The 24,566-nt window shown below is 55.9% G+C and overlaps 3 protein-coding genes and 1 long non-coding RNA gene across 7 annotated transcripts; 1 reads left to right on the top strand and 3 right to left on the bottom strand.

The window, feature by feature from the left end:
- Positions 1-293: 293 nt before the first annotated feature.
- Positions 294-4,908, bottom strand: TRIM47 (tripartite motif containing 47). Of its 2 annotated transcripts, none has more exons than XM_031469111.2 (6): positions 4,017-4,908; positions 2,829-2,924; positions 2,391-2,621; positions 2,039-2,237; positions 1,519-1,590; positions 294-1,251 (listed from the first exon to the last, which is right to left on the bottom strand). In XM_031469111.2, exons 1-6 carry the CDS (start codon positions 4,689-4,691, stop codon positions 611-613), a joined length of 1,914 nt encoding a protein of 637 aa, XP_031324971.1. In that variant the 5' UTR covers positions 4,692-4,908; the 3' UTR covers positions 294-610. The 2 variants fall into 2 exon arrangements, with proteins under 2 accessions (XP_031324971.1, XP_010997635.2); XM_010999333.3 differs by having other exon boundaries at positions 1,519-1,593; positions 4,017-4,905.
- A 3,145-nt stretch (positions 4,909-8,053) lies between these two features.
- Positions 8,054-15,012, bottom strand: TRIM65 (tripartite motif containing 65). Of its 3 annotated transcripts, none has more exons than XM_031469126.2 (6): positions 14,245-15,012; positions 13,127-13,222; positions 12,648-12,902; positions 12,388-12,562; positions 12,189-12,254; positions 8,054-11,677 (listed from the first exon to the last, which is right to left on the bottom strand). In XM_031469126.2, the coding sequence occupies exons 1-6, from the start codon at positions 14,995-14,997 to the stop codon at positions 11,103-11,105; spliced, it is 1,920 nt and encodes a 639-aa protein (XP_031324986.2). In that variant the 5' UTR covers positions 14,998-15,012; the 3' UTR covers positions 8,054-11,102. The 3 variants fall into 3 exon arrangements, with proteins under 3 accessions (XP_031324986.2, XP_010997634.3, XP_031324988.2); XM_010999332.3 differs by having other exon boundaries at positions 12,648-12,881; XM_031469128.2 differs by lacking the exons at positions 12,189-12,254; positions 12,388-12,562 and having other exon boundaries at positions 8,054-11,615.
- Positions 14,505-15,179, top strand: LOC116157824 (uncharacterized). Its single transcript, XR_004142066.2, has 2 exons — positions 14,505-14,638; positions 15,011-15,179. It is a non-coding gene; the product is annotated as an uncharacterized LOC116157824 (long non-coding RNA).
- Positions 15,180-16,939: 1,760 nt separating this feature from the next.
- MRPL38 (mitochondrial ribosomal protein L38) lies at positions 16,940-22,055 on the bottom strand. Its single transcript, XM_010999331.3, has 9 exons — positions 21,913-22,055; positions 21,609-21,788; positions 20,156-20,290; positions 19,861-20,069; positions 19,264-19,336; positions 19,048-19,093; positions 17,900-18,058; positions 17,514-17,650; positions 16,940-17,314 (listed from the first exon to the last, which is right to left on the bottom strand). The coding sequence occupies exons 1-9, from the start codon at positions 21,977-21,979 to the stop codon at positions 17,178-17,180; spliced, it is 1,143 nt and encodes a 380-aa protein (XP_010997633.2). The 5' UTR covers positions 21,980-22,055; the 3' UTR covers positions 16,940-17,177.
- Positions 22,056-24,566: the final 2,511 nt, after the last annotated feature.

Below are 24,566 nucleotides of genomic sequence, written 5' to 3'. Positions count from 1 at the left end.
TAGGCAGGTCCAGAACTCAGCCGTGGCATCAAGGATGAAAATAGCTGATGGGAACCAGACTTTCCAAAGCAAACACTCGGGCAGCGGGAATGACTGTGGGGCTGGGCCCCTACAGGAGAAGCCACCTCTAGCTGCCCCTGCCCAGAACCAGGGAGTAGGGGTGCCCCAAGTTGAGGCACCTCATTTCAGCCCGCTCCTCCCGGGCCAGGGCTCTCCCTCCCAGCAGGACCAGGTCTTGAAAGATGAGAAGCACTGGGAATTCTTGGTGGGTGGAGAGAAGGGTAGAAAAGGGATTAGTCATTCAACAAATGTTTATTGAGCACCTACTATGTGCCAGGCACTGGCCCGGGAACCTGGGAGAGGAAGGGTCAGGGCAGCCTGGGGCTGACTGATTTGTGGCTCCTTCTCCCAGAAACAAGGCCTGCAGGGGCACAGGGACTGGGGAGCCTCCTCCCTGGAGGTGGAAGGCCATGTATCTGGAAGGTGGAGGCCTCTAGAAAGGAGAAGGCTGGGGAATGTGTGGGACTCTGAGGCCGGTGCCTTCCCTGGGGCAAGGCGAGTGCAGAGAAGCAAGCTCCCCAGACCCCGGGGCAGTTCTGTGCCCCCTGCATCACCTCCTCTTCAGCACGGATATGCAGGACTTCTTGAGGGGCCCTATCTGCAGATGCGCATCCACGCTCTCCAGGAAGAAGGCAGGCTTGAGCCTGCGCGTGAAGAGCGCCGCAAAGTGGCTGTCCAGGCGGCTCTGGAAGGGGTCCACGGGGGAGGCTGGGGTGCCGCTCCGGCGGGCCCGGGAGGCCCTCAGCCTCCGCAGAAGGCTCATCTTGCCATCCCGCACGGCATAGAAGGCCAGGGCTCGGTCAGCGTATTCCAAGCAGACCCCGACCGTGGGAGAGAAGGGGTCAGGCAGGGCCACCTCCAGCCCGTGGAACCAGACGGAGAAGCTGCGTCCGTTCCACTGCAGGCAGCAGGAGTGGGCATTGCGGCCGAGCCGGCCCCGGTCATAGGGCTCTTGTGGGGAGAAGTCTTCGGCCATGACGCCTACACTGACCCAGCCCTCGATGATCTCCACCTCCCAGTAGTAGGTGCCCCGGTCCAGGGCGCCCTGGCCCAGCACCTGCTCACAGTGGGTGAAGCGGGTGGGCGACTCGGGGTAGTTGATGGGACACAGCACCCTCTTCACACCTTTGGTTCCAAACAGCTGCAGGAATTTGTCTGCCGTGTCGCTGTCCAGGTCCACGATGTAGGCAACTGCTCCCACAGAGGGGAGAGAGACGCAGGGCTCAGGTTCAAGGTCAAGTGGATGGCCCCTCCCTTAGGTGCCCACCTGCCCAAACACAGCCTCTCCCCTCCTCTGGAATCAGCACAACTCAGCCACCCTGGGGAGTACCCCTGAGCTGATCTAGTTCACCCCATAAACGAGGGAGAGGAATCCAAGCCCTGGTGTGCCAGGACCCAGCCCAGCAGGCTTGGGAGGGCCCAGAGTGAGCAGAGGCGTGAGCCCAGGTGTTTACTTACACTTGAGGAAGTAATCCCGGGGAGCCTCACTCTCCAGGTTGTTGGTGCTATCAGGGTCCTGGGACTCAGTATCTGCTGCAGAAGAGGAGACAGTGGGAGGGGGTGTCCCCAGTGGCCCGTGGCCCAGCTGCTGTGCAAGGGTGACCCCCTTCTGAACCTGGGACCTCCTCCTTCATCCTCCCATCATCCCAAGCCACCTGGGGACAGGCTCACGTCCAAATATGGTGCCCTGTGTTCACCCACATGCCTGGTCCTTGGGTTCTGCCCTCACTCCATTCCCTCCCTGGGTCTCAGCCCTTCTGAAGCTGGAGGGTGAACTGGGGAGGCCCTCTCTACCCGCTGGGCTGTGGCCAGAGGGGCTGACTCGTGATTACAGGGTGGTGGCTTCAGTCACAGGGCAGGATTTTGGGTCCCACCCCATGCGAGGCACAGTTTCCATCCTCCACTCCTGAATGGGCACCAGACCTGGGGGCCTGTGCAGAAAGTCTGGGCAAGGGTGAGTCACTCGAGGGGCACCCACCTTCTGGGCCTGGCTTCTGCAGCCCGTCCTCCTCACTGCTCAGCCCCCGCAGCCGCTCCCACTGCCTGCTGCAGGCTGAAGCCACCATGTCTTTCACTGCCCGCACAGCCTGGGATGACTTGGTGAAGCTGAGCTCCTGCGGGGGACCAGGCCCAGGGCCACACCCCTCCTCCAGTGTCAGCCTGAGTGCCAGGAGCTCCTGTGCCAGACAAATGCCCATTAAGGCCCTGCTGGCCACAGCTCCTCCCAGCTGGGTGGGGGACAGCTCTGCCAGGCACCCACTGCCCTCTCCTTACTCCACCTCTTTCCTACCCGTTTCTGTGCCCTCTCTGGCCCGCAGAGCTGCCCTCACCTGCAGGAAACTGACTGAGTCAGCTTCGGGGACCTGACTGAGGTTGTGGCGGGCCCGGCTGAGCCGGCCACGCTGTTCCTCCTGCCGCCGCAGGTCGCCCTGGGAGCGGCCCAGCATGGTCGCCTCCCCCTCATCGATGAAGCCCAGCACCTCTGTCTGGAACCTCTGGAGGATGGCCACAGCCTCAGCAAACAGCCGGCTCACCCTCTCCCGCTCTGCCACGGCTGCACTCTGCACAGGACGACAGAGGGGACAGAGATGAGGGCAAAGAACATCACTGTTTGGCCATCCTTCCCAGATCCCACCTTCCCACTCTGTCCTCTTGTAGGGACAGAGACACCAGCACGAGCTGCCCTGTATGTATGCCAGGTCAGGAGAGATGCTGCCAGGAACCTGCTGCAGGAGTGGACTGGGGTGGGGGTTAGGACGGGATCTGACCTTGATGAGGGCCACCGTGCGCCGGGACTGTGCGATGCTGGCGCCCAGCTCATCCATGCGGTCCTCCACAGCGCTCAGGACTTTGGGCTGCTCGGCCTGCAAATGACACCCTCTAGGAGTAGGGGTCTGGCAGATGCTCAGCCCCTCACTGGGGTCCCAGGCCTCATGCAGGGGGAGAAGAGGGGCAACTTGGGAGTGGCATCTGTGCATAGGTGGGACTGGGAGTAGCCATGATGTCCTATAATCTGCCAGCAGTGTCTCAAGCCCAGGCTGATGCCTTTCCCAAATGCCAGGGGAGAGGGCAGGCTGGCTAGCTGTGGGGTGTCTGCCTCTCCTTTGACCCATGAGCAAGTATAGGGCCCCCTACCGTCCTCAGTGTTACCAAATTCATATGAGAACTTCTTCAGTGGGGAAGAGGCAGAGAATGAGAGTGGGGAGGGGGCGCTGCACAAGAGGGCATTCAGCTGTTCTGGAGTACACTGTCCCCAAAAAGTCTGTGTCCCCAATTCAGGACTTAAAAAAGGGGATTCCGGGCAAATCCCCTGGGTCTTATGAGTCACTGCTCCAGGCAGGAGAGACGGAAAATCCCAAGGCCAGAGGCGCCAAGACCGGGCTGGGGGCCAAGGGAAACTGGGGGCGGAAGTAACGGGATGGACAGAGCGCACACGCTCCCACCAGGGGCCCCCAGAACAACTGGACAGAGCAGTCTGTGTGCTCGGCCCACCCTCTGCGGCACTCCATCGCCTGCCACACCCATGTAAACCCGCCACACCAACCCAGGCAAATCTGAGCTAGGACTCGCATGAACCCGGCCGGCCGACCGGCGCAGCAGCCGCGCCACGGGAATCCGCCCGCCGGGACCTCGCGGACCTAATCGGGTTCCTTGATGCTTTAGAGCCCCACGGGCCCCGGCCCAGCTTCAGGCCTCTGGCCCGCTTTTCGCGTCCTTTTCTCATTCTCACTGGGCCCCTCCATCCCCCCAGTTCTCGTCTGGAGCGGTATGTCCCACAGCGAGCGGATAACACTGTCAGGACTAGAAGGGAGCGCAAAGATCCTCAGGTTAGAGGAGGAAATTAAGACCCAACCTGGGAAGGATGGGGATGGGGGGGTCCCGGGCCCTCGGGGGCCTTGCGAGGCGGGTCACCTGCACCAGCCCGCTCCCGCCCATCCGCAGCGCCCGTGCCCCACCTCCTGGAGCGCGCGCTCCTGCTCCAGCGGCACGAGCTCGTGGCCTCGGTGCTCCTGGGCTGCGCAGGCCTCGCACAGGCACACGCGCTCCGCGCGGCAATAGCGCTCGAGCGGCCGCAGGTGGCGTGGGCACAGGCTCTCCTCCAGCCGGCGCAGCGGCGGCACCAGGCGGTGTCCGCGCAGCGCGGGGCTGCGCTCGTGCGGGCCCAGGTGCGCGGGGCAGAAGGAAGCGAGGCAGGAGAGGCAGGAGAGCGCGGCGGGCATGGCGGCGCCCTCGGGGCACGCGTCGCAGCGCACCGGCTCTTCGCCCGCCGGCCAAGTCTCGGGCGCGCAGGGCGCAGACGGCTCCGGGGCGCTGGGCGGCGCACTGGGCGCCGCCGACTCCGGGGCTGGGCCAGGGCCGGGGCCGGGGCCGGGCCCGGGGCCCGATCCCTGGCGGAGCTGCAGCAGCTCGGACAGCGTGTGGTTCTTGCGGAGCTGCAGACCGTCGGGGAAGGGCTCCTGGCACAGCGGGCAGCGGGCCGTGCCTCCCGGCCCACCGGTTCCACCCGCGCCGCGGTGGGGCCAGAGTGCGCCCAGGCAGGAGAGGCAGAAGTTATGGCCGCAGGGCAGCGTCACCGGCTCCCGGAGCGACTCCAGGCAGATGGGGCAGCTGAAGGGCCCGCTGCCGTCCATGGCTCCGCGGCCGCCGGGGCACCGCCTGTGCTGCTCCCGCCTGGGAGGGACCGGGACCGTTCGCGCTTTGGCGCCGCCCGCTGGGACCAAAGCCAAGGGTCCGGCCCCTGCCCGCCCCTGGCTCGGACCGCCCCGCAGCGCCACAGGCCGGCCTGCCCGTCCGAGACACCTGGCCCCAGCCCAGACTGCGCGGGGCGGCCTCTGGGCCTTCCTGACCCCGAGGGGCTCCTGGACGACAGCCCCTCCTGGGCCCGCCTTTCGGCGTTCTGCGTGGTCAGGGCAGGGCGCTGCTGAAAGAGGAGAGAGAGAGAGGGCGGAGGGCAGAGAAGGTGAGGGGGGCACACTGGGAGCTGGGAAAGAGTTCACCCCTCCATGACCCACCCCCCAAAATTACCCTATCCCATGGCCTCCCAGGGGTTCTGAAGGGGCTGGGCGACCCTACTGGGTCACGCCGGCACCTCTGCGCTCCAGACCCCTTCGCAGCACCGTTAGCAAATTGCTGAGCTGCTGATGGCAGAGAAAAATAACTGCTGATGTGCGCATGTTTTTGCGCCATAGCGACTCTATTTACCCCCGACGGGGAACTTGGGCTTTTCCAAACCTGAAATGGGAAATTGAAGTCATCCTCAAGTCCGTCGTTTGAAGAATTCAGTTCCGGTCCACGGACACTCACGTGGTGTGCCTGGACTAGGGGTGTAGGTTCCTCAAGTGGAGGCGTTTGCTAAGGCTCATCCAACAGTGCCCTTAAAACGGTGTATTTTATTATATGTAAATTATACCTCAATAATGTTAAGTCAAAAAAAGTAGACTGGCAACAAAATGACTAATGTAGCATTGGGTTACAACCCAAAATATAAAATAAACATCCGTGAGTTCACGCTGATATAAATAAATGACTGGATAAATAAATAAATGAGGGAGAATAGACAAATTACCCATCCAGAGTAATTCAGAACAGTTTTTGTAAATACTCCAAGGTGGCGCATGACTTCCCACTCCAAAGTATGGGCTGTGCCTAATGACTTTCTTCCAAAGGGAGCAGGAGAGTAACTTTACAGAGGAGAAACCTGATGAGCATGGACCAACTTGACCTCAGCCAGGTGAGCAAGGTCAGCAACAGCAGTGGTAAGCATGTGGACAGTAAGTACCCTTGATATGACATCATCTTTCTCCCCAAAACCCATAACCCTGGGCTAATTAAGATTAAAACCTCAGACAAATCCTGTTGGAGAGACAGACTGCACAGCGCCTGACCAGTACTCCTTGAAACTGTCACAGTTATCAAACGAAAACAAGGAAAGTCTGAAAAACTGTTACAGCCAGGAGAAACCTGAGGAAACATGATAGCTAAATGTAATGTGTATTCTGGACATGCTCCTGAAAGAAAAAAAAAAAAAAAAAGGATGCTAGGGAAAAAACTAAGGAAATTCACATAAATTATGGAATATAGTGAATAAGAATGTACCATCGTGGGCTCTTTAATTGTGACAAATGTCCCACAGTCATGTAACAAAAGGGGAAATTGGGAGGGAGGTATATGGGAACTCTGAATCATCTTTGCAACTTTTCTGTAAGTGTGTAACTATTCTAAAATTAAAAGCTCATTAAAAAATATAGAATAATTGAGGCAATGCTTCCTACCCCAAGGCCAGCAGACCTCCTGCTGATGGGAGGCCAAAGTGCAAAGAGTAAAAGGGTGAAGAAGATCTGTCCACCTAGAGCTGGGCTTAGCCTTTTGCCCTGTGCAGGGCAGGGGGCTCTCGAAGCCTAGTACAGCCTCCGAAGCCTTTCCACAGTAACACTTTCAAATGCACAAAACAAAATGCATAGGATTCCATGGAAACCAATAACACTGAGATACAGGCACAAAATATGAAGAAAAATCTGTGGTAAAGTTATGTATGTGTTTCTTTAACACAAGGACAAATAAGTAAAAAGATCTGATGAGGCCTAAACATTTACTGTATTTTTGAAATAGTGGTGATTATAAAAATACTTCAAGTTCTCTGTCACCTCCGTAATGTGCTATGAAAAATCTGTAATTTCTATTGGTGACCAGTCACAGGTATTGCTAATATCATTATGGTGTGTTCTCTCCATTCGGAATAGAAAGAAATGGTAAATTTCAGTTAGAGGACAGTGAGAATAGAGTTTCCACCCCAGCTCCCAAGACCCCAGGTTAAAAATGTCTAATTTAGAAAGATGCTGTGGAGGGGAGGGTATAGCAGCTCAAGTGGTATAGCGAGTGCTTAGCCTGCACAAGGTCCTGGCCTCAATCGCCAGGACCTCCTCTAAAAAATAAATAAATAAGCCTAACTACCTAACCCCCCAAAAACTAGAAAGATGCTATATAGAGCCTCCTGGAAGGAGAGAAGAAAACTAGGATCTATTAAATATTAACAGAGAGGTGGGATCCACTCCTGGGGGATTCACGGGGAGGGGGAGGGAGAACGTGGAGGTCTGCATGAAGGAAGTGGCATTTGAGCTGGGCTTTCAGACTGCTAGGACTCAGGTGGGCAGAAAGCAGGGTGGGAAAAGATCTTCCAGGCAGAGGAGTAGCAGAGGCAACCAGCCTGGGTGTGCCCAATTTGGCAGGAAGGCGGATAATGAGTTCCATAGGAAGCACTTGATCTTGACTGTACAACTGTCGCTTGTTTGCCAAGACGCAGGAACAGTTCAGAGGCTCAGACATCAGCGCTACCCTGCCCGGAGGCTTGGCAGCCAGGCTGCCTGGGCTTGCTGAGACCACAGACCCGCCTGGTTCTGGAGGGGAGAGAGGGATGCCACTTGCACTGGGGGGTGCTTTGCTCCCCATCCCACAGCCTGTTCAGGAAGAAGTGCTCCCCCAGGAAAGCAGGGAGCTGCGGTTTGTCAGGGTGGTGGCATTTTGATCCTTCATTTCCATGATCATTGCTTTAAAGTTGCCCAATATAGTCATTATTTTTTAAATTAATTGGCTCTTAAGGGAAAGGGTAATTGACACTGTTGAGTTCTGCAGGAGCATGTTCACGCCTGCATCTCGCTCCGCCCTTGCAAGGACTGTCATGAAGGAGGGGAAATGGAATTCTGACAGGCTGCCTATCTCGCCAGAGGTCATATAGCCAGTCCTGCAGAGGCGGCAGAATTTCAATCCAAAAGGTGCAAAATGAAAACAATCCTAAACCTCATAAATGACCCTGTCTAGCTGCAGTATTGCTTCCAAAAAAAAAAAAAAAAAGTCAAACATAAACAAAAAACAAGCAAAAGCAGTCAAGCAAATGATCGTATTTAGTAAGCCAGGCCTAGCTCTGCTTGCACCGCTGAAAAAAAATGGAACTGGGGCCCGAGCCATGTCCCCACAGCAGCACTTCTTTATGCTATGATGTACTTTAAAAGTTATATTTATTTCAAAGTAATACAGAGTATTTACAAGTTAAACAATTTAATGAGGCTTATAACAAAAACCTGGCAGTCCCCTGTCCTACCTCCTCCAGATTCGTGCTCCCAGGGACAACTGGGTTCAACTTTAACCGTCTCTTCCAGCATTTACCTGCAGGTCTCTAAAGCACATGCTTATAAGCCTTGAACATCTGGATGTTTGGGCCCATATTTCTGGGGATATTGATTCTTGATCACTTCTCTTCTGTGTTGAATTCCCTGTTGTTTGGATCCCCAGTCTCCCTTTCCTTCCATTGATTTATTCCTTTATTTTTGAAAAGTACGTCCTCTGGGAGCTTCCTGACAATGCAAGCGGAAGTGTCTACAAATGTCTTTGTTCAGGCTTCGTCTGTGATTGACAGCTTGGCTGGGTATGGAACTCTCAATGCAAATCCTTTCCTGTCAGAATCTCAAAGGCCTGGCTCCATTGTCTCCCAGCTTCCAGCCCTGTGTTACTCAAAGCCACGTTTCCTGCAGTCACCCCGCTACTCCCTTCTTGGGCAAGAGCAGCCTCTTCTCTTTACCCCTCTCCTCTCTGGCCTCCAATCCAACTCCCTTCACCTCTATTGGCTCCAGAGGCCCCTGTCTTTAAAACTCTCTCCTGCCCTTGTTCTGTCTGTTTGCCCACCCTCCTGATTCTGTCTCACAGAAGCCCAGAGGCCGTGAGGAGGAGGGGGCAGGCAGAGATGCTGGAAACACTCCTAGGCTAATCAAATGTGTCCCTTTTATAAATGTTACACCCCGAAGTCCATGCTTCTTTTTCCCTCTGTACCAATACATTTTTCCTGGAGAGCAGGTGGAGAGTTCTGTCATAATCAGGTAGATGGAGTGAATTTATCTGAAGTTTTCCAGATTTGGCAATGCTTCTCCCCAACACCTAATTGAGAAGCACTTATCAGGGGAGGGTATAGCTCAGGGGTAGAGTGCAGGCTTAGCATGCACGAGGTCCTGGGTTCAATCCTCAGTACTTCCATAAATAAATAAAAACCTAATTACCTCCCCCACCAAAAAATTTAAAAGGGTGGTGGTATAGCTCAGCTGGTAGAGCGCATGCTGAGCATGCAGGAGGTACTTGGCTCCATTCCCAGTACCGTCATTAAAAAACAACTACCACCACCAAAAATGGGAAGCACTGATTATCACAGCACTCTATCAAAATTTCCGTAGCATCTCATCATATGTAAACAAAGGTTAATGGTCATGATCTAGAATACTCCCACAGAACAACAGGGAAAGGATTAACGACCCATTAAAGAAAGAAATCCATAGAGTAAGTGACCCCAAATGCCTCCCACCACGGAAGCGGAAGGACGCTGTTCTCTCTGCCCCTTTCAGAGGATGGGCTTGGCCAGTTGGACAAGTGCTGGGGCATCTGTATGACTCTGTATGCTGGGGCAGCCAGCGATGATGAGGCCGGCCCAGCCCCGCCCCACCCCACCTCCTGCCTCGCTGGGCCTTTCAGCTCTGCTGTTAACCCAGCTGTTCAGCAAGGTCCCCACTGCCTCCTGTCACACTGCTGGGGCTGCCCAGTGTAAGAACCTTCTTCCTGTTTGGGGGCCTCTCCACCTTAGGAATCTATTGGAAGCTCCTTGCCTGGCCCTGCCCTTGAACAGACGCTGCAGGGCTGAGGAGTGAGGGCCTGAGGTGGAGTTTGCAACCGTGGCCTCTGCCTGGGCCAGGTTACAATGTGGAAGGGAGATAGATTTTTTACAAATATAAAAATACTTGGTATTTTTTTTGAGTCTGCGTTTTTTGCATGTGTCATCCTTTAAAAAAAAACCTTATTACAAAATACTTATACATGAGTATATAAAACATATAACTGCAGCATAAAAGGTTATAAAGCAAACACCCTGGGAACCAGCACCCAGATCAAGTCGAACACTTCAAGGACAAAATTTCTGTTCCCCCTATGACCCAGTACCCTCAGTTCCAGAAACACAGGGAAAAACATGTACAGAGATTGTCACAGAATCATGTTCTGAGTAGCAAAAAAACAAAAGAACAGGAGTTAGCACCGTGTTGGCCCCTGCACAAATCACTGCACATAATCCCACATCTGGGGTGGGGATGCGGTGAGGATGCTAGGGGCCGAGACCCTGCCACGCTAACTTGACCGGTGTGATGGGCGCCAGGGGCACTAGCTGGCCTGACTCAAGGGTTCATTTTGGTCTTTCGTATAAAAATAATATCTTCAAGCGCTCACTGTTTCTCTGTCGAGTGATCCCTCTTTAGAGTGTACTCTATGTTTGTACATGGCCATAAATGTGGCCAAAGCTTCCTGCTCAAAAACAGTCATCACAGCCGTATTTTTACAGCCCAAAACATTTTGCATGTCCAATAATGGGTAAATAAATTTTGGTAGTCATTAGAATGACTGTTTACATGGTAATTATTCAGGGGAAAAGTTTAACAATGTGAAAAATGCTTATGTTAAATTTAAAAAATGCAAAAATGCAACTGTTTATAGAATGCAATCACAAGGATGTACAAAGTAAAAAAGACTAAAATACATGAAAATGTTAAGGAATATAAGAGATAAAGACAAGGAGAGAGAAGGTGAAAATCAATTTTCTCAAGATTCCCTCTGGGAGTTCTTTGCTTCCACACTGTCTTGGTGGAAGGCAACCTGGGGTTTACAGGTGGATGATTTTGTCTGTCCCACTCTGTGGTGTGTCCCACACTGCATGCACGCTCCTGTGGGACCAGGAGACCCCGGGCACCGCACTGGCCTCTGAGGTCAAGGCAGCCGCCTAGAAATGTGCGCCCTTTTCATTCCCTTCAGTCCCTGTCCCCTTCAAAGAGGCTGGAAAGGTGAACTCCAGGTTGGAGGCTTCCCCAGGATCCAGGCCCAGCCTGGTCCTGAGTTGGTCTTCCGGTCAATGACTGGTCCTGTTAGAACTGCGGCCTCAAGTCCTTAGACCAGGGGCTGGGGCAGTGCTTGGGCACACAGGCACGGTGGCACCTGACCCCCAGCTCCACCCTGTGCCTTCTTCAGCTGAGCCCTGAGGCCTCTTCCTGGAGCCCTGGAGAGAGCTTGGCCTCGGGCTGATGGCATAGAGTCAGGGTCCTACCTTCAAGGAGCCAGAAAATGGGGTAGAGGGGCTGGGTGAAGAAGGCATGGAAGGTGTGCAGCGGTTGGGTCTTGGGCTCCAGGCTGTAGAAGGTCAGGCAGCCAGAGGCCAGGTCCAAGTCCACGCCCAGGAGCCGCCCTGATACCGCCGGGAGACGCTGGGCCTCCCCGTTGTGCCAGGCCTGGGCGCTGTCCTCCTGAATGCACAGCCCCCAGGAGCTGGGCCCACGGCCGATGTTGTCTGTATGGGGCCCCTGCCTGCGCCTCGTCAGCTTCGGGTAGGTGATGCCCAGCGTCACTGAGTGGTCAGATGCACGCACCTCCCAGTAGTGCTGCCCAGCCTGGAAGCTCTGGGCACACTGCACCTGCCAGAGCTCGAAGCTGCCTGGCCTGTCTGGGCCCCGGGGCTGGCGACGGTGCTTCACCTGCTGGTCCTGCCGAGACAGGTAGAGGTGACGGTTGGCACTGACAGGATCGAAGGTCAGATTGCGATAATCTGTTGGGCAGAGACAGATGGAAGGTGAGTGGGCAAGGGAGCAGGTCCACCATCCTGTCCCCAGAAGGGACAGACAACAACTGAAGTCCCACGGACAGACCACTAGACAGCTGCCAGGCATACTGCAAGCTGGACATCATCACAGCATCCAATCCTCTGTGCAACCTCTGAGGTGTGGAACCTTCCATGAGCCTCATTTCACAGATGAGAACACTTAGGTTCAGAGAGAGAACCTAACTTCAAAGTAAGTGGAAGAATTATGATCAATCCTAGGTTGTGTGCCCAGAATCTCCTTAAATACTGCACTGGCTCCATGTGGAAGAGGTGTGCATCCTGCAACAGGCATGCAGGGGATGAAGCCGGACCCAGGAAAGGACATGGAACAGACTTCCTGAACAGAACAGTCATGGCACGTGCCATACACATCCCTACACGCATGCACAACACACTCACAACACACTCACACGCACGTGCACACACAAGTGCACATGCACGCACTGGGCCTTCTTACTCTGCCAGAGTTTCCTCCTCAGTGGACAAACTGGGCTCAAGACTGGTGCCAGGGGACCTGGGGCCTCTAGGGAGCAAAGCAGTGTTTTAGGGGAGTGATGGGGAGGGGAGCTGGTGGGGGGCTGGGCCCTGACTCCCACCCCCGGTGGGAGGGACAGCTGGGCCCAGAGGGGTAGGGAGAGATCTGGAGTCAGCCTTACCAGTAGAGCCCAAGTCAGCAGCTTCGGCTGGTGCCCCAGGGTGGCCCCCCTCTTCCAGGAGGAGGGTACACAGCTGGCTCAGTGACTCCTTCAGGTCACCTAGCTGCCCATCTTCATTCCACTGAGGGAGAGTCAGTGGCCCGAGGGGCCCTGGGGGCACCAGGAGCTGCGATTCCTGAGCCCCAGGGACAGCTGCAGTGAACCCGGGCCTGAGGGGCAGGCATACTGGTCCCCCACCCCGCCACCCCCAGGCCTGGTACCTGGAGGAAGGTCTGGTCATCCAACTGCTCCAAGAGGTCGCGAATCCTGCGGTTACAGCGAGCCAAGGCTTCCAGGTGGCCCTCCAGTCGCTGTTCCTCGTCCCGGACCTGCTTCAGCACCTGTGTCTTGGCCACCTCGATGTCCCTCAGTGCCAAAGCCCGCCGCATCTCCAGGGCCTGCAGCAGGCGGCTGAACTTCCCAAAGACCATGGAGGCCAGGGCGCAGGCTGAGCTCTGGGTAGGCACGCGAGGAGCCTAGGGTAGCCAGGGCCCTGGGCTGCCCACTGGGCTGAGGGGTGGGAGGGTGGGCAGCCCAGGGCCCTGGGGTCTCTTCCCCCATTCAGCCCTTTATTTCCTGCTGCCAGGAGGCATTTTCAAGGTAGCTCACACCTACTGCCCATGGTCCCAGAGACCAGCTGGTGGCCACCTGAAGGACACAGCACGAGGACGTGGTGGGGTGGCACAGACAGGTCTTGTACCTGGATCTGGTTGCTTTGCCGGTGTAGCTCCTGCAGCTGACTCTCAGCCTGGGTGGCCTGCTGCTGGGTGAGCTCCAGCGTCGCTCTCAGCTGGGCCTGTGGTGCCCACCGGGGAATGAGTGACAAGAGGGGGCCAGGATTGGCTGTGAAGTCTCCCCTCAGCCAGTCAAAAACCACCTGCAGATGCTGGGCACCCCTCCCCAGCCACCCCAGGTGAGGCTGAGCAGTGGGACAGCACACAAAGCACCAGCCTTAATCTGAGACCTGGGAGAATTGGGTCAGAGTCCCAGGGAGACCAGGACAAAGTCCCTTCCCCACCTGGAGCAGGGTGGTGCACAGACAGAGCAGAAGCCTTGGGCTGAAGATGACTTCTGGTCCCTCCTGTAGGCGGAGCATCCCCCCATCACCCCATCAATAAGTGGGAGCAATACTTCTGGCTTAGGCAGACTTGTGGGGAAGGGGTGATAACCCAAAGCACCAAAGCTGTCTGCCAAGCGGGCAGTGCAGTGCATGTGTGAGGTGGGTTCTTCTAAACGCCTGGCCAACCTTCAGTCCTAGCTTTGGGCATGAGGGGGAAGAGGGCACCCCTATTTGGCTGTGACCTGTCTGGTCCCCTGGGGATCAAAAGGTTGTACTCTCATGAGTGCAGGACTGTCCACCTGCTAGGGCAGGCATCTGTCCCCTTACACTCCAGCATAACTTTCCTTCCCGCCTAAATTCTAGCTCCTTCAGGGCATCTACCATCTGGTTGGACCACCGGTTCCTCCCTCCCTCCTTATTGCTGACATCTACTGGCCTCCACTGCGACCTTTCAGGCCCAGTGCGCAGTCTTGGTCCTGAGAGGAGTAACATCTTGTCCCCACTCTCTGAGACTTGAATAGCCACACGGATTATCCTCCAACACTGTGGCTCTCGGCTCCTTGACCTCCTCACTCCATCTCAGCCACTCCTGTAACCTCACTCTGGACCTGTCACCAGCCCCCAAATCTCTATTCGAAGCATATTTTCTGACCACCACCTCCTTTCAACTGGGACTAAAAACATGGCAAAGCCGCGCTGCCGAAGCTGCCCGCCCCAGCTTGGGCGCAGAGAGCAGGGCAGGGTCCCCGGCGCGTCACCTCCCGCTCCCGGCGCTCGGCGTCCAGCAGCGCCCGCTCGTGGAGGCGACACTCGCGCACGGTGCACGCGCTGCACACGCAGAGGCCCTCGGTGCGGCAGAAGAGCTCGAGCGGCCGCCCGTGCCGGGGGCAGCGCGCGCCGGGGTCGGGGCCGGGGCCGGGGGCCGGAGCGGAGCCGGGGTCGGGGCCCGGCGCGGGCCGGGCGCGCAGCTCCTCCAGCACGCCGCTCAGAGCCACGTTGCGGCGCAGCTCGGCGCCGTCGGGGAAGGGCTGCCGGCACTCGGGGCACGCCTTCTCGCAGCGTTTCCACCAGTCCCGGATGCAGGCCCCGCAGAAGTTGTGGCCGCAGAGCAGCGTCACCGGGTCCTGGTAGAGCCCCAGGCAGATGGCGCAGGTCAGCTTGTCCTCCAGGCGCTGCGCGGCCATGGCGGCGGCGGCGGCGGGCGGCCCCGGGCGCATCTTCAGGTTGGGCCTCTTAAAGGGACCGCGGGTCCCGCGGGCGGCGCCCGGCCGTGGGTGCCGGGGGCGGAGCGAGGACCCACCGCGGGAGAGAAACGTGACAGCCTTTCTTCCGCCCCGACCTGCTGCCACTCCCAGCGCCTGCCCGCCGCAGCGCGCCGGCTCCGACGGCTCCCGGCTTCCCTTTCCGGCGCTCGGCCCCTCCCGGCTCCGAAACACCCCCTTTCTGCCTCCTGTCATCCCAGGCTGGGAGTTTGGGTCTGGCTCTCTTCGGTCCCACCCTAAGACCTCCATCCTGCTTCCCTAGACCCTCAGTCCAGCAGCTCCTGTGCGTGGAATCCGGCCCCAGGCTCTGGAGACAAAAGGAGCCCTGGGAAACTCCTCAGACCTCCAGGCCTTCTGGCTGGGGGCCACCACGGGACCTCTTCTGAGCCCCTTACCTGAAAATCTAATACTAATAATACTAGCAACAACAATGTCTACCTCCCTGGAGTTTTGACGATTATATGGGACAGCGCATGGGAGTGCCTGGCAATGAGAATGGGGCACACAGCTAGAATGCTCTCTCCTGACCCCAAGGGCTCTGCTGCATTTCTCCTTGAGCTGAATTTCAGGCTCTTGCCAGACTGGGGTGTCTCCCTTCTCTAGGCCATGCCTAATTTTAGTTCTTTTAAAGTAAACAGTGAGGTGGAAATTTCTGGTTACCAAGAGACAGGGACCAGAAAATTGGTTTCTTCATACCCCCTTTATTTATTTTTCATACCCCCTTTAAAGGAAACTCAAAAGCAATCTTCAGCTCTACTTGGAATCCCCGCTAGGTGTCAGCCCTCTGCTGGAGAGTTCCTTCTTTGCTGGTCCAGGCTGTTCTGGAACCTCACTTTTTAGAGAGGTGGTTCCCCTGCAGCTGAGCAGAGGAGAGGGGTCTTTCCTGATTGCTAACCCACCTGCCCTGGGGCAGTTGGTATTTAGCCAGCATGAGCTGGAGGAGGGTTAACTCTCCTTTCTTACTGAGTTGGCCTAATTTTGAGGCAAGCTGCCCTCTCTCTGCAATGCAGTAAGCATCTGTCTTCCATGTTGTATGTGAAGTTTCTCTTTCTGGAAAAGGTGTACAGATCTCCTCTTGATTGGCAACTAGGCAGTCTTTTCCTTTAAAGAGGAGAAATACCCTAACCACCCAGCAAGGATGCAGGGGCTTTCTGGGCCCCAAGCAGGGGGTGTGCCCAGAGATCTGAGACCTGCCTTTGCCCTGCCTTTGCTTCTTATTCAAAGCACTTGGAGGCAAGGGGCCAATGCCCAGGGCTGGCAGATTTTCTTCAAGAGGACTGTGGGAGCAGTCAGGGCCGACAACCTGCTTTTCTTCTGTACTGATCTTCAGCCACAGGATGACAGGGCCTCTGACACCCTCAGGAAGCAGAGGTGAGTGGTCACCTAGGGTGGGAGGCAGCCCACTTCCCACCCATAAAGCAAGAGTTCCACCAGGGGGCGCTCTGGCTGTTCCTAGAACACAGACCCAGACCAGCTACAGCAAAAGTCTTTGTTTCCTTCCTTCCTTCCTTGTCCTGCCACTTGCCTTTTTCATATGGTTTCTCTCACCTAGAATGTCAAGCATTCTCCCATCTGCCTCCTTTAATCAGTGTTATCCCCTGAGGCCCATTTCCCTCAGGGTTAGTCCAATTCTCGAAGTCTTTTCCACTGCCTCAATACTTCAACTATCTTCCATACAACTTAGCACTCGTCACTTGTGACTCATGTGCATAGATCTTGACAGTTTCTAAAGAGAAAGCTCAAAACTAAACCTTCTTCTGCGCCCCTACCATCCCTGTTTCCTTAGCCCACAGCGCTCCCCCCGCCCCAAGCCACAAACATATTGCTTCCAAGATGCACTGAAAGGCTGGGCTGTGGTTACAATCTTGTCAGACATCCCTAAACTGAGTCTTCAGTCAGAAGGTGAGGGGAGGATTCCGCACACCCACCACGCAGCCAGAGCACCTCAGGCGAGCCCTGCTGACACACATACCAGCCCTCGACATCCGTGGGAGGCTTCCTGGAGTGGTGGGGCAACGCAGTAGCCCAGGTTCCCCCCTACCCTAGCAACCTGGCCCCAGTCCCCTCTGCTTCCTCTGCTGCTGGCAGCACGAAGGCCTCAGCCAGAAGCAGACAAACCCGAGGAGCCAAGCAAATGCTTTCGGCTGCCGCGCACCTACAGTACTCACCTAGGCCTCCACGAGGCTCGGGGCTGGTTCCAGCAAGAGTCTTTATTCATCTCCTCCCACTGCCACCCACTGTCACCCCCAGAGAGCGTTCTTCACTCCCAAGCCCTGGTCCTGCTGGGAGGGCGGCAGAGGGCCTGCCTCAGGCAGGGCCGAGAACCCCAGTGCTTGGCCCCGGGGGCTGTCTCCATTGCTCTTGCCTGCAGAGCTTGACAGGGTGGCCTGAGAGGCCCAGTCCACTGAGGTGGGTGGCACTCTGGCCACTCAGTAGATGCCATAGGTGGGCTCGTGACTGTCCCTGTACCGGTCCAGGTAGCGCAGGGGCTCCCGGTGGGGGAAGCGCTTCTGCTTCGGGTGGTACGGGGGCGGCCGCACAAACTCAAACACCGGCTCTCGCATTTCTGCAAGAAGAATGAAGGGGCATGGGTGTGGGCTGCTGCTGGCCCGAGCCCCTCTCTAGTCTGCTAGGTGGGATACCCAGCCAGCCCACCCCAGGAGCTGCACACCTGCCGGGGGCCCTCTCCTGACAGGCCCTTCTGGCGAGTCGGGTCTGTGAGCTGAGGCCAGCCTCCACTCTCCCCCAGCCCCCTCTGCCCTTACCCAGAAGATGGTGGAAGACGTGGGTGACCGAGTCATCCCAACGGCACTGGAAGAAAGCCAGGCCAGCTGGAGTCATGGCATCTTGGTGTTTCTTGTAGAAATCAAAAGTGTGGAAGGTCCGCTGGGCAAGCTGGTAGCTACAGGAAGATGGGGAGCATTTGAGAGTGGGGAGGCGGGCACCAGAACCCCACACCCTACCTCCAGCCCCACAGGCAATCCTGAGAAGCCCCTTAGGGTCTGCCTAGCACAACTAGCCTTCTGCCCACCTCAAGGTCTAAGTTAGGAAAGAGGAGAAGTGAGCAAGACTAACCATTGCTGGGAAGCTGGCCTAAGGCTGGGGGGACTGCTGTGTGTGGTGGGGGGATGGGGGGAGGTGTGCAGATTACCAGGGTGAGGGCCGGGTGTCCCCAGAGAAGTCGATTGGCTTGTCTTGCTTGAAAAGCAGGAAGGCAAAGCGGTGGAAGCCGGTGCCCTGGGCAGGGAAGGGGGGTAGGTAGGGACATGTCTCCTGTCCTTCAGCCATCCTGTTGCCTGGGATGTTGGTTCTGGCAGGAGGAAAAGCATCTGTTAACTGCCACTAGAGGGAAGTGGCAGCAGGAACGTCCTCACTGCTATGCTCCCTCAAGACTGATGAGCTCCCTGGGAGGACAGACCCTAAGATGATCTCTGTTGTACAATCCGGCAGGAAGCAGAGCTCTGCAACCCTTGGACGGACTGCAAACTTGCGGAGGGAGCAGCAGGGGCTTAGAGACTGAGGGCTGGGGTCCCAGGACTGTCAGGTTGACAGCAAGGGCAAGCAGGCAGTTTACTGGGCCTGGGGAGCTGGTGGGGCTGCCACAGCCGTTCGGCAGGAGAGCCATGCCACCTAAGGCTACTTCTCTCTCTGCTTCCTGAAGGCTCTGGGTTTGTCAGGCAGTGTTTGCCCAGCCCGGCACTGGGATGGCCATTGGGCCTGCCCCAGGTACAACTCCTCAGAGGCTCCTGCTGTACAGGTTGGTATATGCAGTTGAATAAAAGATGACAGAAACCAGCCTGAGTCACTCATCCCAATTAGCCAGAAGTCCCAAAGCTGGGGTCACCTGCATGACCTCTGCCCCCAGCCTGACGCTCAGAACCAAAGGCCAGTGAGAAAACAAAGGTAGCCCAGACTGGGCATGTCACAGCTGCCAGAGGCTTGTTATGGTCCTTTTCCCATTTGACTGTCACAGAGCCCCTCAGGGTAGCTAAGGCACATGGTGGCATCATCCTAGTTTCACAGGTGAGGAAATGAGTTCAGGGAGCCAAGAGGCCTGTGGGAGTGCCCAAGGCCATTGCCTGCTTTTTCTTCTGTAGCTGTCTTCAGCCACTGGATCACAGGGCCCCTGATGCCCTCAGGAAGCAGAGGTGAGGAACCACCTCCAAGGGTGGGAGGTTAATCCAAAACCCTACAGATAATCCATGATGGAACAAAGACTTAATTGCAGGTACAGCTCTTTCTAGGATGCCAGGGACTCCTCCAGAGCTCCTGACCCAGCCTCCTGCCCCAGGTACTCACACCAGCCAGTGGACATATTCGGCATCCGGTTCCAGCAGGTGTCCATCTGCACAGAAACACACCCTGCTGACTGAGGGCCCTGCTGCCCCTTCCCACCTCCTTCCTTGGAAGGAACCGGGGCTGGAACTCTCTGCCTGGCCCGGCCCCCAACTCCCTGGAGCCCTGGCTCATGGAAGGTGAGGGAGGCAGGAGTCCCAGTGAGCCCCAGACACCTACCCAAGTTGGTGAGCAGCAGTGTCCACATGGAGCCCTCATCTGCCTCATAGGTCACTTCTGGGGCCTGGGCAGCCTGGGGGAGAGAAAGAGGGAACTGTCACCCCCACCAGGGATGGACAAATTATTCTAAACAGATCTTCCTTCTGAAGGGCAGGAGCCTGTGGGAGCCCTGAAGGGAGAGCCCATTCTGATCCAAACGCCCTTGACAGCCCCTCAAGGTGGGCAGGTGGGCAAAGAGAGACGTATGGAAGGAACTCTGCCATTGCCTATTCAGAGATCTGAACTACAAGAAGGCCCATGTGTCGGCAGCCAGTGGCTGGGAGGGCACTCTGAAGACAGAGGGTATGTATGCCAAGTGTGCCAAGATGCAGCTTCATTTTCTGTCATTTTATAATTTTTCTTTGTAATTACTGTACGCTAGTGCTGTTTACCAAGAAATTAAAAAGAGGAGACAGAGAATAAGAACATCCCGGATCAGTCTACGCCGAGGCTGTGCTGGCGCCCTTGACCACTGTAACCACCACCTCTATACGTGCTTTCAAAAAGGAGTTGTCTGTGGCCCGTGGTGGGATGCGTCTGTGCACAGGCCGCAGTCACCTCAGTTGGTGTCACCTCGTTGCCATGGTACACAGGCATCAGGTCGTGCTCGCCCACAGCGTAGGCCACCTGCAGGGGAACTCGGGGCACGAAGGTGGCCCCGCCGAGCAGGTCGCGGTAGAGGCCGTAGTATTCGGCCAGACGCTGCTTGTGGTAGGGGCCACAGGTCTTCTCCCACTCGGCCCGCACAGCCTCCAGGGAGATGCGAGCTGGGAAGGAATGATGCCAGTTAGGATGCAGTTTAGAGGCAGGGACACACCCGGGTCCCGGGCCCCTGGCCCCTGGGACGGCTTACTTGTGCGGAGGCGAGCAGCCCGCTCCTCCTCCATGTTGGCCCGCAGCTCCTGGAGGACCCGTTTCCGCTCCAACAGCTGTTGGGTCCGGAAGACCTTAGGTGGAGGCAGCCCGATGTCAATCTTGTCTTTGGGATCTGGGAGGGAAGATGTGTTGGAGACAGTGGTATCAAGTCTTGGTTAAGCTGCCTGTCCATACCTAGTTCTCTCACTGGCCAAGCTCTGCTGCTAAGTCTAACTCTTTAGTTCACAAAACTAAAATTTACTGTGTGGTCAGCTTCACAGACCTGAACAGTGTCCAGCTGCTAAGCAAACTGGATACAAATCGAGACTATTTTCTGATCCCTAAACCAGGTCACATCATCTGTCTAAGTCATGGGAAACAGAGGCAGATGGTCATCCCAGTTGGAGTTGGGATCACCTCCAAGCCTGTTCACAGCTGGCCATGGGCTCACACCTGTGTCCTTGGCAGAATTAACAGCTGAAGCTAGAAGGACTTAAAGAAGCACTCCTCACACTTTAATGGACAAACCATACAAGTTACATAGGAAACTTGTTAAAATTCAGATTCTCCATCTGACTAGTAGGTCAGGGTAGGGCCTGAGACTCCGCATTCCTAACAAGTTCCTAGGTAATGCCCATGTTTCTGGTCCCAGAACACACTCTGAGCAGCAAGGCCCTAGAAAACTTTCAGCCCCTTTTCCTATTTATATTAGACAATAACAGTAAAAAACATGGCTCTCAGCAGGAATATTAATCTAAGAATTCCAATGAACTGTCTCCTTTAATCCTCACAGCGATTTTGTGACACAATCATTTTATTTTACAGTGGAGGAAACTGAACCTCAGGGAAGTCACTCCCAAGAGGCTGACTTGGGTTTAAATAAGACTATGTGGATTCCCTGCCTGTGCCCTTAACCAATATTAAAAATGCTTTCATCAATGCTTTCTAAAAGGACACATTCAGTAATTCCCTCAAGAGCAGGGTCCCTGAGTCACCTTGTCCAGGGCTTTCAATTTAATTCAGCAAAGTACTGCACACCTATGTGCCAAGCACTGCATGGGTGTGAGAGCCAATAGTGGTCAAGATAGGCAAGATCCCTGTCCTTAGGGGCACAATCCGGGAGGGAGACAGTGAAAAATGTCAGGATACGGTGCGTCAAGGTTATATGGATACTATTAAAGCAGCACGGAGAGGCGTTCTAACCGGGAATGGCGGGTGTGGAGGCTGATCGGGAAAGGATTTTAGGAGTAGACATATCTAAGGTGGAACTCTTAACAGTGAGGGAAGGGAACTTTTCAAGTAGGGAGACCAAAAGGTGTCAAAATTCCTGGTGGGACTAAACTGCCATCAGTGCGCGCGGGAAGCCAGGCAGGCCAGCCCCCTCCGCCAAGCGGGAGGAGGACGCGAGTCCCGATGCCGCCGACCACAGCCCAGCTCCGGAAGCCCCGCACCTGACTCCTCCCGGAAGTGCTCCCGGTAGGTCCGCCACCAATGTGGTTCCCGCGCCTCCTGCTCCGCCTGGCGCCGGTAGCGGTCGAAGCTGCGGTACTTCTTCAGCCGGTCTAGGTTGCTGACATCGATGTCCTCGTTGGGCATCGGCCCCAGAGGAGGGGTCCGGCGGCTCAGGGCGGCTGCAGGCAGAGAGCAGGACGTCAGGCCAGGCCCCACAGAGGCCGGGGGCGGGCGCTGGCTCGAGCCCCAGGGTTAGGCTACACGGGGACCTTCAAGAGCCCTCCCCACCCCCAGAACCCTCACCTGAGGTGCTGAAGCCCCGCCACCCCCGACTTCCGCACAGCACGGCTCGCCACCAGGGCGCCGCCATTTTCCCCTTAAGACCCGGCAGAGACGGCAGGAGAGCGCCTGAGCGCACGACAGAGGCCACGCCCCTCAAGTCCCGCCCCCGCGGCCCAGTAGCCGCGCCTCCGCCCAGGCCGCGGAGCCCTCCGTCGCGGGTTCCCAGAGCTCCTTCCTCCAGGCTGAAGGTAGCTACGGGCCCTGGGCGTGCCCAGTGGGCGGCGGGGCGGAGCCGCGAGCAGTCCGGGCCGCTGCCCCCGGCCAGCCACCGGGGGGCGCCACAGACTGGCGGCGGTGTGCCGGCCGGGCAGCGGCGCTTTCCTGGTGCTACTCTCAGGGGTCGCCCCACCCCTGAAGGAGGCATCCTGAGCACCCCCAGTGGTGCAGCAGCATGGGCAGGAGGGGTACTAGCAGGGATTCTGGAGTCCCCCGGCTTGGGTTCAAATTCCAGATTGCGACCTTCCTGTCTGTCTTGCCGTTTTACTTGGAAAAAAATTCAGGTAGTGATTGATGGTGCTTACCTCATAAGGTTGTTAGAAGGACTGAATGAATTAACGTATATAAGGCATTTTCTGTGGTATATGTGTTAGCTGTTGATCACCTCCAGTTTACTGTTATCCACAGTGCAGCAGAAGTGATCTGGTTAAAACCGTGTCTGTGCCTAAACCTTTTCAGAACTGTGTTGCTCTAACAAGATAAAATTTGGTACCCCAGGTGATCTGGACCGTCTTCTGCTCTCGCCTCTGTCCTGGAACTCAAACTTCCATGTTATCCCAGCAAAGGGCTCTTGTGCCCGTGGTGTAGGAAGCCAAATTCTGATGGTGGGTTTGCAGCAAAGTAAAGATTTATTGCAGAGCACCAAGCAAGGGCATGGAAGACAAGTCTCAGATCCACCCCAGCTTGGTCTTTGAGTTAGGGTTTTGTTTTGTTTTTTTAAGGGGAAAAACAAAGCAGCTGGGGTTATCATCTTGTAACATTTCTTAATCGCAGTTTTGGGAGTTGGGATATTTCTGGTTTACATACAACTCTCTGGCCAGGCTCAGGGATATGTTAGCTCATCTTACCCTAGAGAAACGACCTGAGTTTCTGTGTTGAGGAGGATATCTATAATAGCAATTTTAGTACATTAACGATGTTATCAACAACAGCAGTTTTAGTCATCTGACTCTGATTGATTCAGTTAGCACAGGATTGAGGTCAGAGAGGACAAGACAGGGAATAATGTTTTGGTTAGAGAGACTAATCATAAACCCTGTAAGGGAACAGGGTTTTACAGGAACTTGGTTTCACATAGTCAGCACTTGTCTCCCCCTGGCGCAAGACCTTTGCATATGCTGTCACTTCTGCCTTCCACTCCTTACCTTTCTCCCTGTTGCCTGGCTACCTCTTGGACCTCGTTAAGTGCTTCCTCCAGGAAGCCTTCCCTGATGTCCCAACCAGGGCTGGTGACTCATTCAGTTGCTCTGGTACTAGCAGAAGCTTGACCCTCACATTCACACTGAAATGGTGTGAGGGGTCTCTTCATCCAGCAGGAAGTGGCCACACCTTGAATTTGGTTTTCATAAAGAGCAGCCAGACAACCCAACTCACCATCACTGCACACCTACTATACATTAAGGCCAGTAATACCCAGCCTCTCCTTAAGGAGAAAGGGTTAGTGAAAGGGGATGAGTAAGCCACCTACCACACCTTCACACCAGGGACGGTGATCCAGAGCAGTGATAGGCACTGGGTTTAGTGTTGTCAGGACCAAGTACCCATGGAATATCTCTGCTTGGCTGTTTCATGGGCACTAGTGTCATCCAAGTAGGACACCACCCAGTTGCCCAAGCCAGAGACCTGGGGGTCCTCCTACATACACCCTCCTTCCTGATCCTGCAGGTCAGGCACTGGGTTCCTCACTGCCACGCTGGGTAGAACGCTGTCCTGTCTCCCCTACACCATAGCAGACGGCCTCCTGCCGGCTTCCCTGTCCCCACTCTTGCCCTTCCGGTCTGTCCTCCACCCTTGGCCACAACGGCTTTTCTAAAAAGCAAATATGGTTCCACTCTGACTAAAACCCTTCAGTGAATACCCACTGCCCTGAAAATAAAAGTTCAAACTCTTTAACAAGGTGTACAGAGCCGTAACAACTTGCTCCTTAATTTTAAGATCATTCCCTGTGGGTCTCCCTGCACCCTCCCCTAATCCACAAATCCATCAGGTGACTGTAAACACCAGCTACTCCCATCCTCAGACCCCTCTAGCTCTTTACATGGGTGGGAATTTGATAAGTGCGAATTCCAAGGACTGAATTTCAAGCTTTAATCAGGCTTCTAATGGGACACCAATGCTTCCCTCCTGGGTGTGGGCACCACCCAAGGAGCCTGGGATCCTCCACTGCGCAGAAGTGCTGTGTGCGGTGTGCGTTCCAGGAGGAGGCAGCAAAGTGACATGGCTGAGCGCCTAGGGCTTTGGAATCTGCCCAAGCAAAACTCAAACCCAGGTTCTGCTATTGGCTGTGCCACCTGGGGCAGATTATTTTGAGTCTCAGTCCCTTCGTCTGTGATGCCCCTTCATATTCTTCTCCTGCTTGTGGTCCAGCCAGCAGGCAGGTAGGGTGTAGGGCTGGAGGG

This window comes from Camelus dromedarius, chromosome 16 (assembly GCF_036321535.1).
Source record: "Camelus dromedarius isolate mCamDro1 chromosome 16, mCamDro1.pat, whole genome shotgun sequence".
Lineage (NCBI taxonomy): Eukaryota > Metazoa > Chordata > Mammalia > Artiodactyla > Camelidae > Camelus > Camelus dromedarius.
Note: the sequence above shows the minus strand (reverse complement) of the source record. Positions and strands in the feature narration are given on the sequence as shown.

Bases quoted from the DNA above. Each gene is read 5' to 3' on its own strand.
- TRIM47 (XM_010999333.3), bottom strand. From the start codon at position 4,691: ATGGACGGCAGCGGGCCCTTCAGCTGCCCCATCTGCCTGGAGTCGCTC. The intron at 2,622-2,828 runs GTCAGATCCCGT...CGTCCTGTGCAG, and splicing joins GCACGGTGGCCCTCATCAAG to AGTGCAGCCGTGGCAGAGCG. The intron at 1,594-2,038 runs GTGGGTGCCCCT...CCTCTTCTGCAG, and splicing joins GCAGAAGCCAGGCCCAGAAG to CAGATACTGAGTCCCAGGAC.
- TRIM65 (XM_031469126.2), bottom strand. From the start codon at position 14,997: ATGGAGGTCTTAGGGTGGGACCGAAGAGAGCCAGACCCAAACTCCCAG. The intron at 12,563-12,647 runs GTACCAGGCCTG...CCTGGGGCTCAG, and splicing joins ATGACCAGACCTTCCTCCAG to GAATCGCAGCTCCTGGTGCC. The intron at 11,678-12,188 runs GTAAGAAGGCCC...TCTGCCCAACAG, and splicing joins GAGGAGGAAACTCTGGCAGA to ATTATCGCAATCTGACCTTC.
- MRPL38 (XM_010999331.3), bottom strand. From the start codon at position 21,979: ATGGCGGCGCCCTGGTGGCGAGCCGTGCTGTGCGGAAGTCGGGGGTGG. The intron at 20,291-21,608 runs GTGCGGGGCTTC...CTTCCCTCCCAG, and splicing joins GCACTTCCGGGAGGAGTCAG to ATCCCAAAGACAAGATTGAC. The intron at 20,070-20,155 runs GTAAGCCGTCCC...ATTCCTTCCCAG, and splicing joins GGCTGCTCGCCTCCGCACAA to CTCGCATCTCCCTGGAGGCT.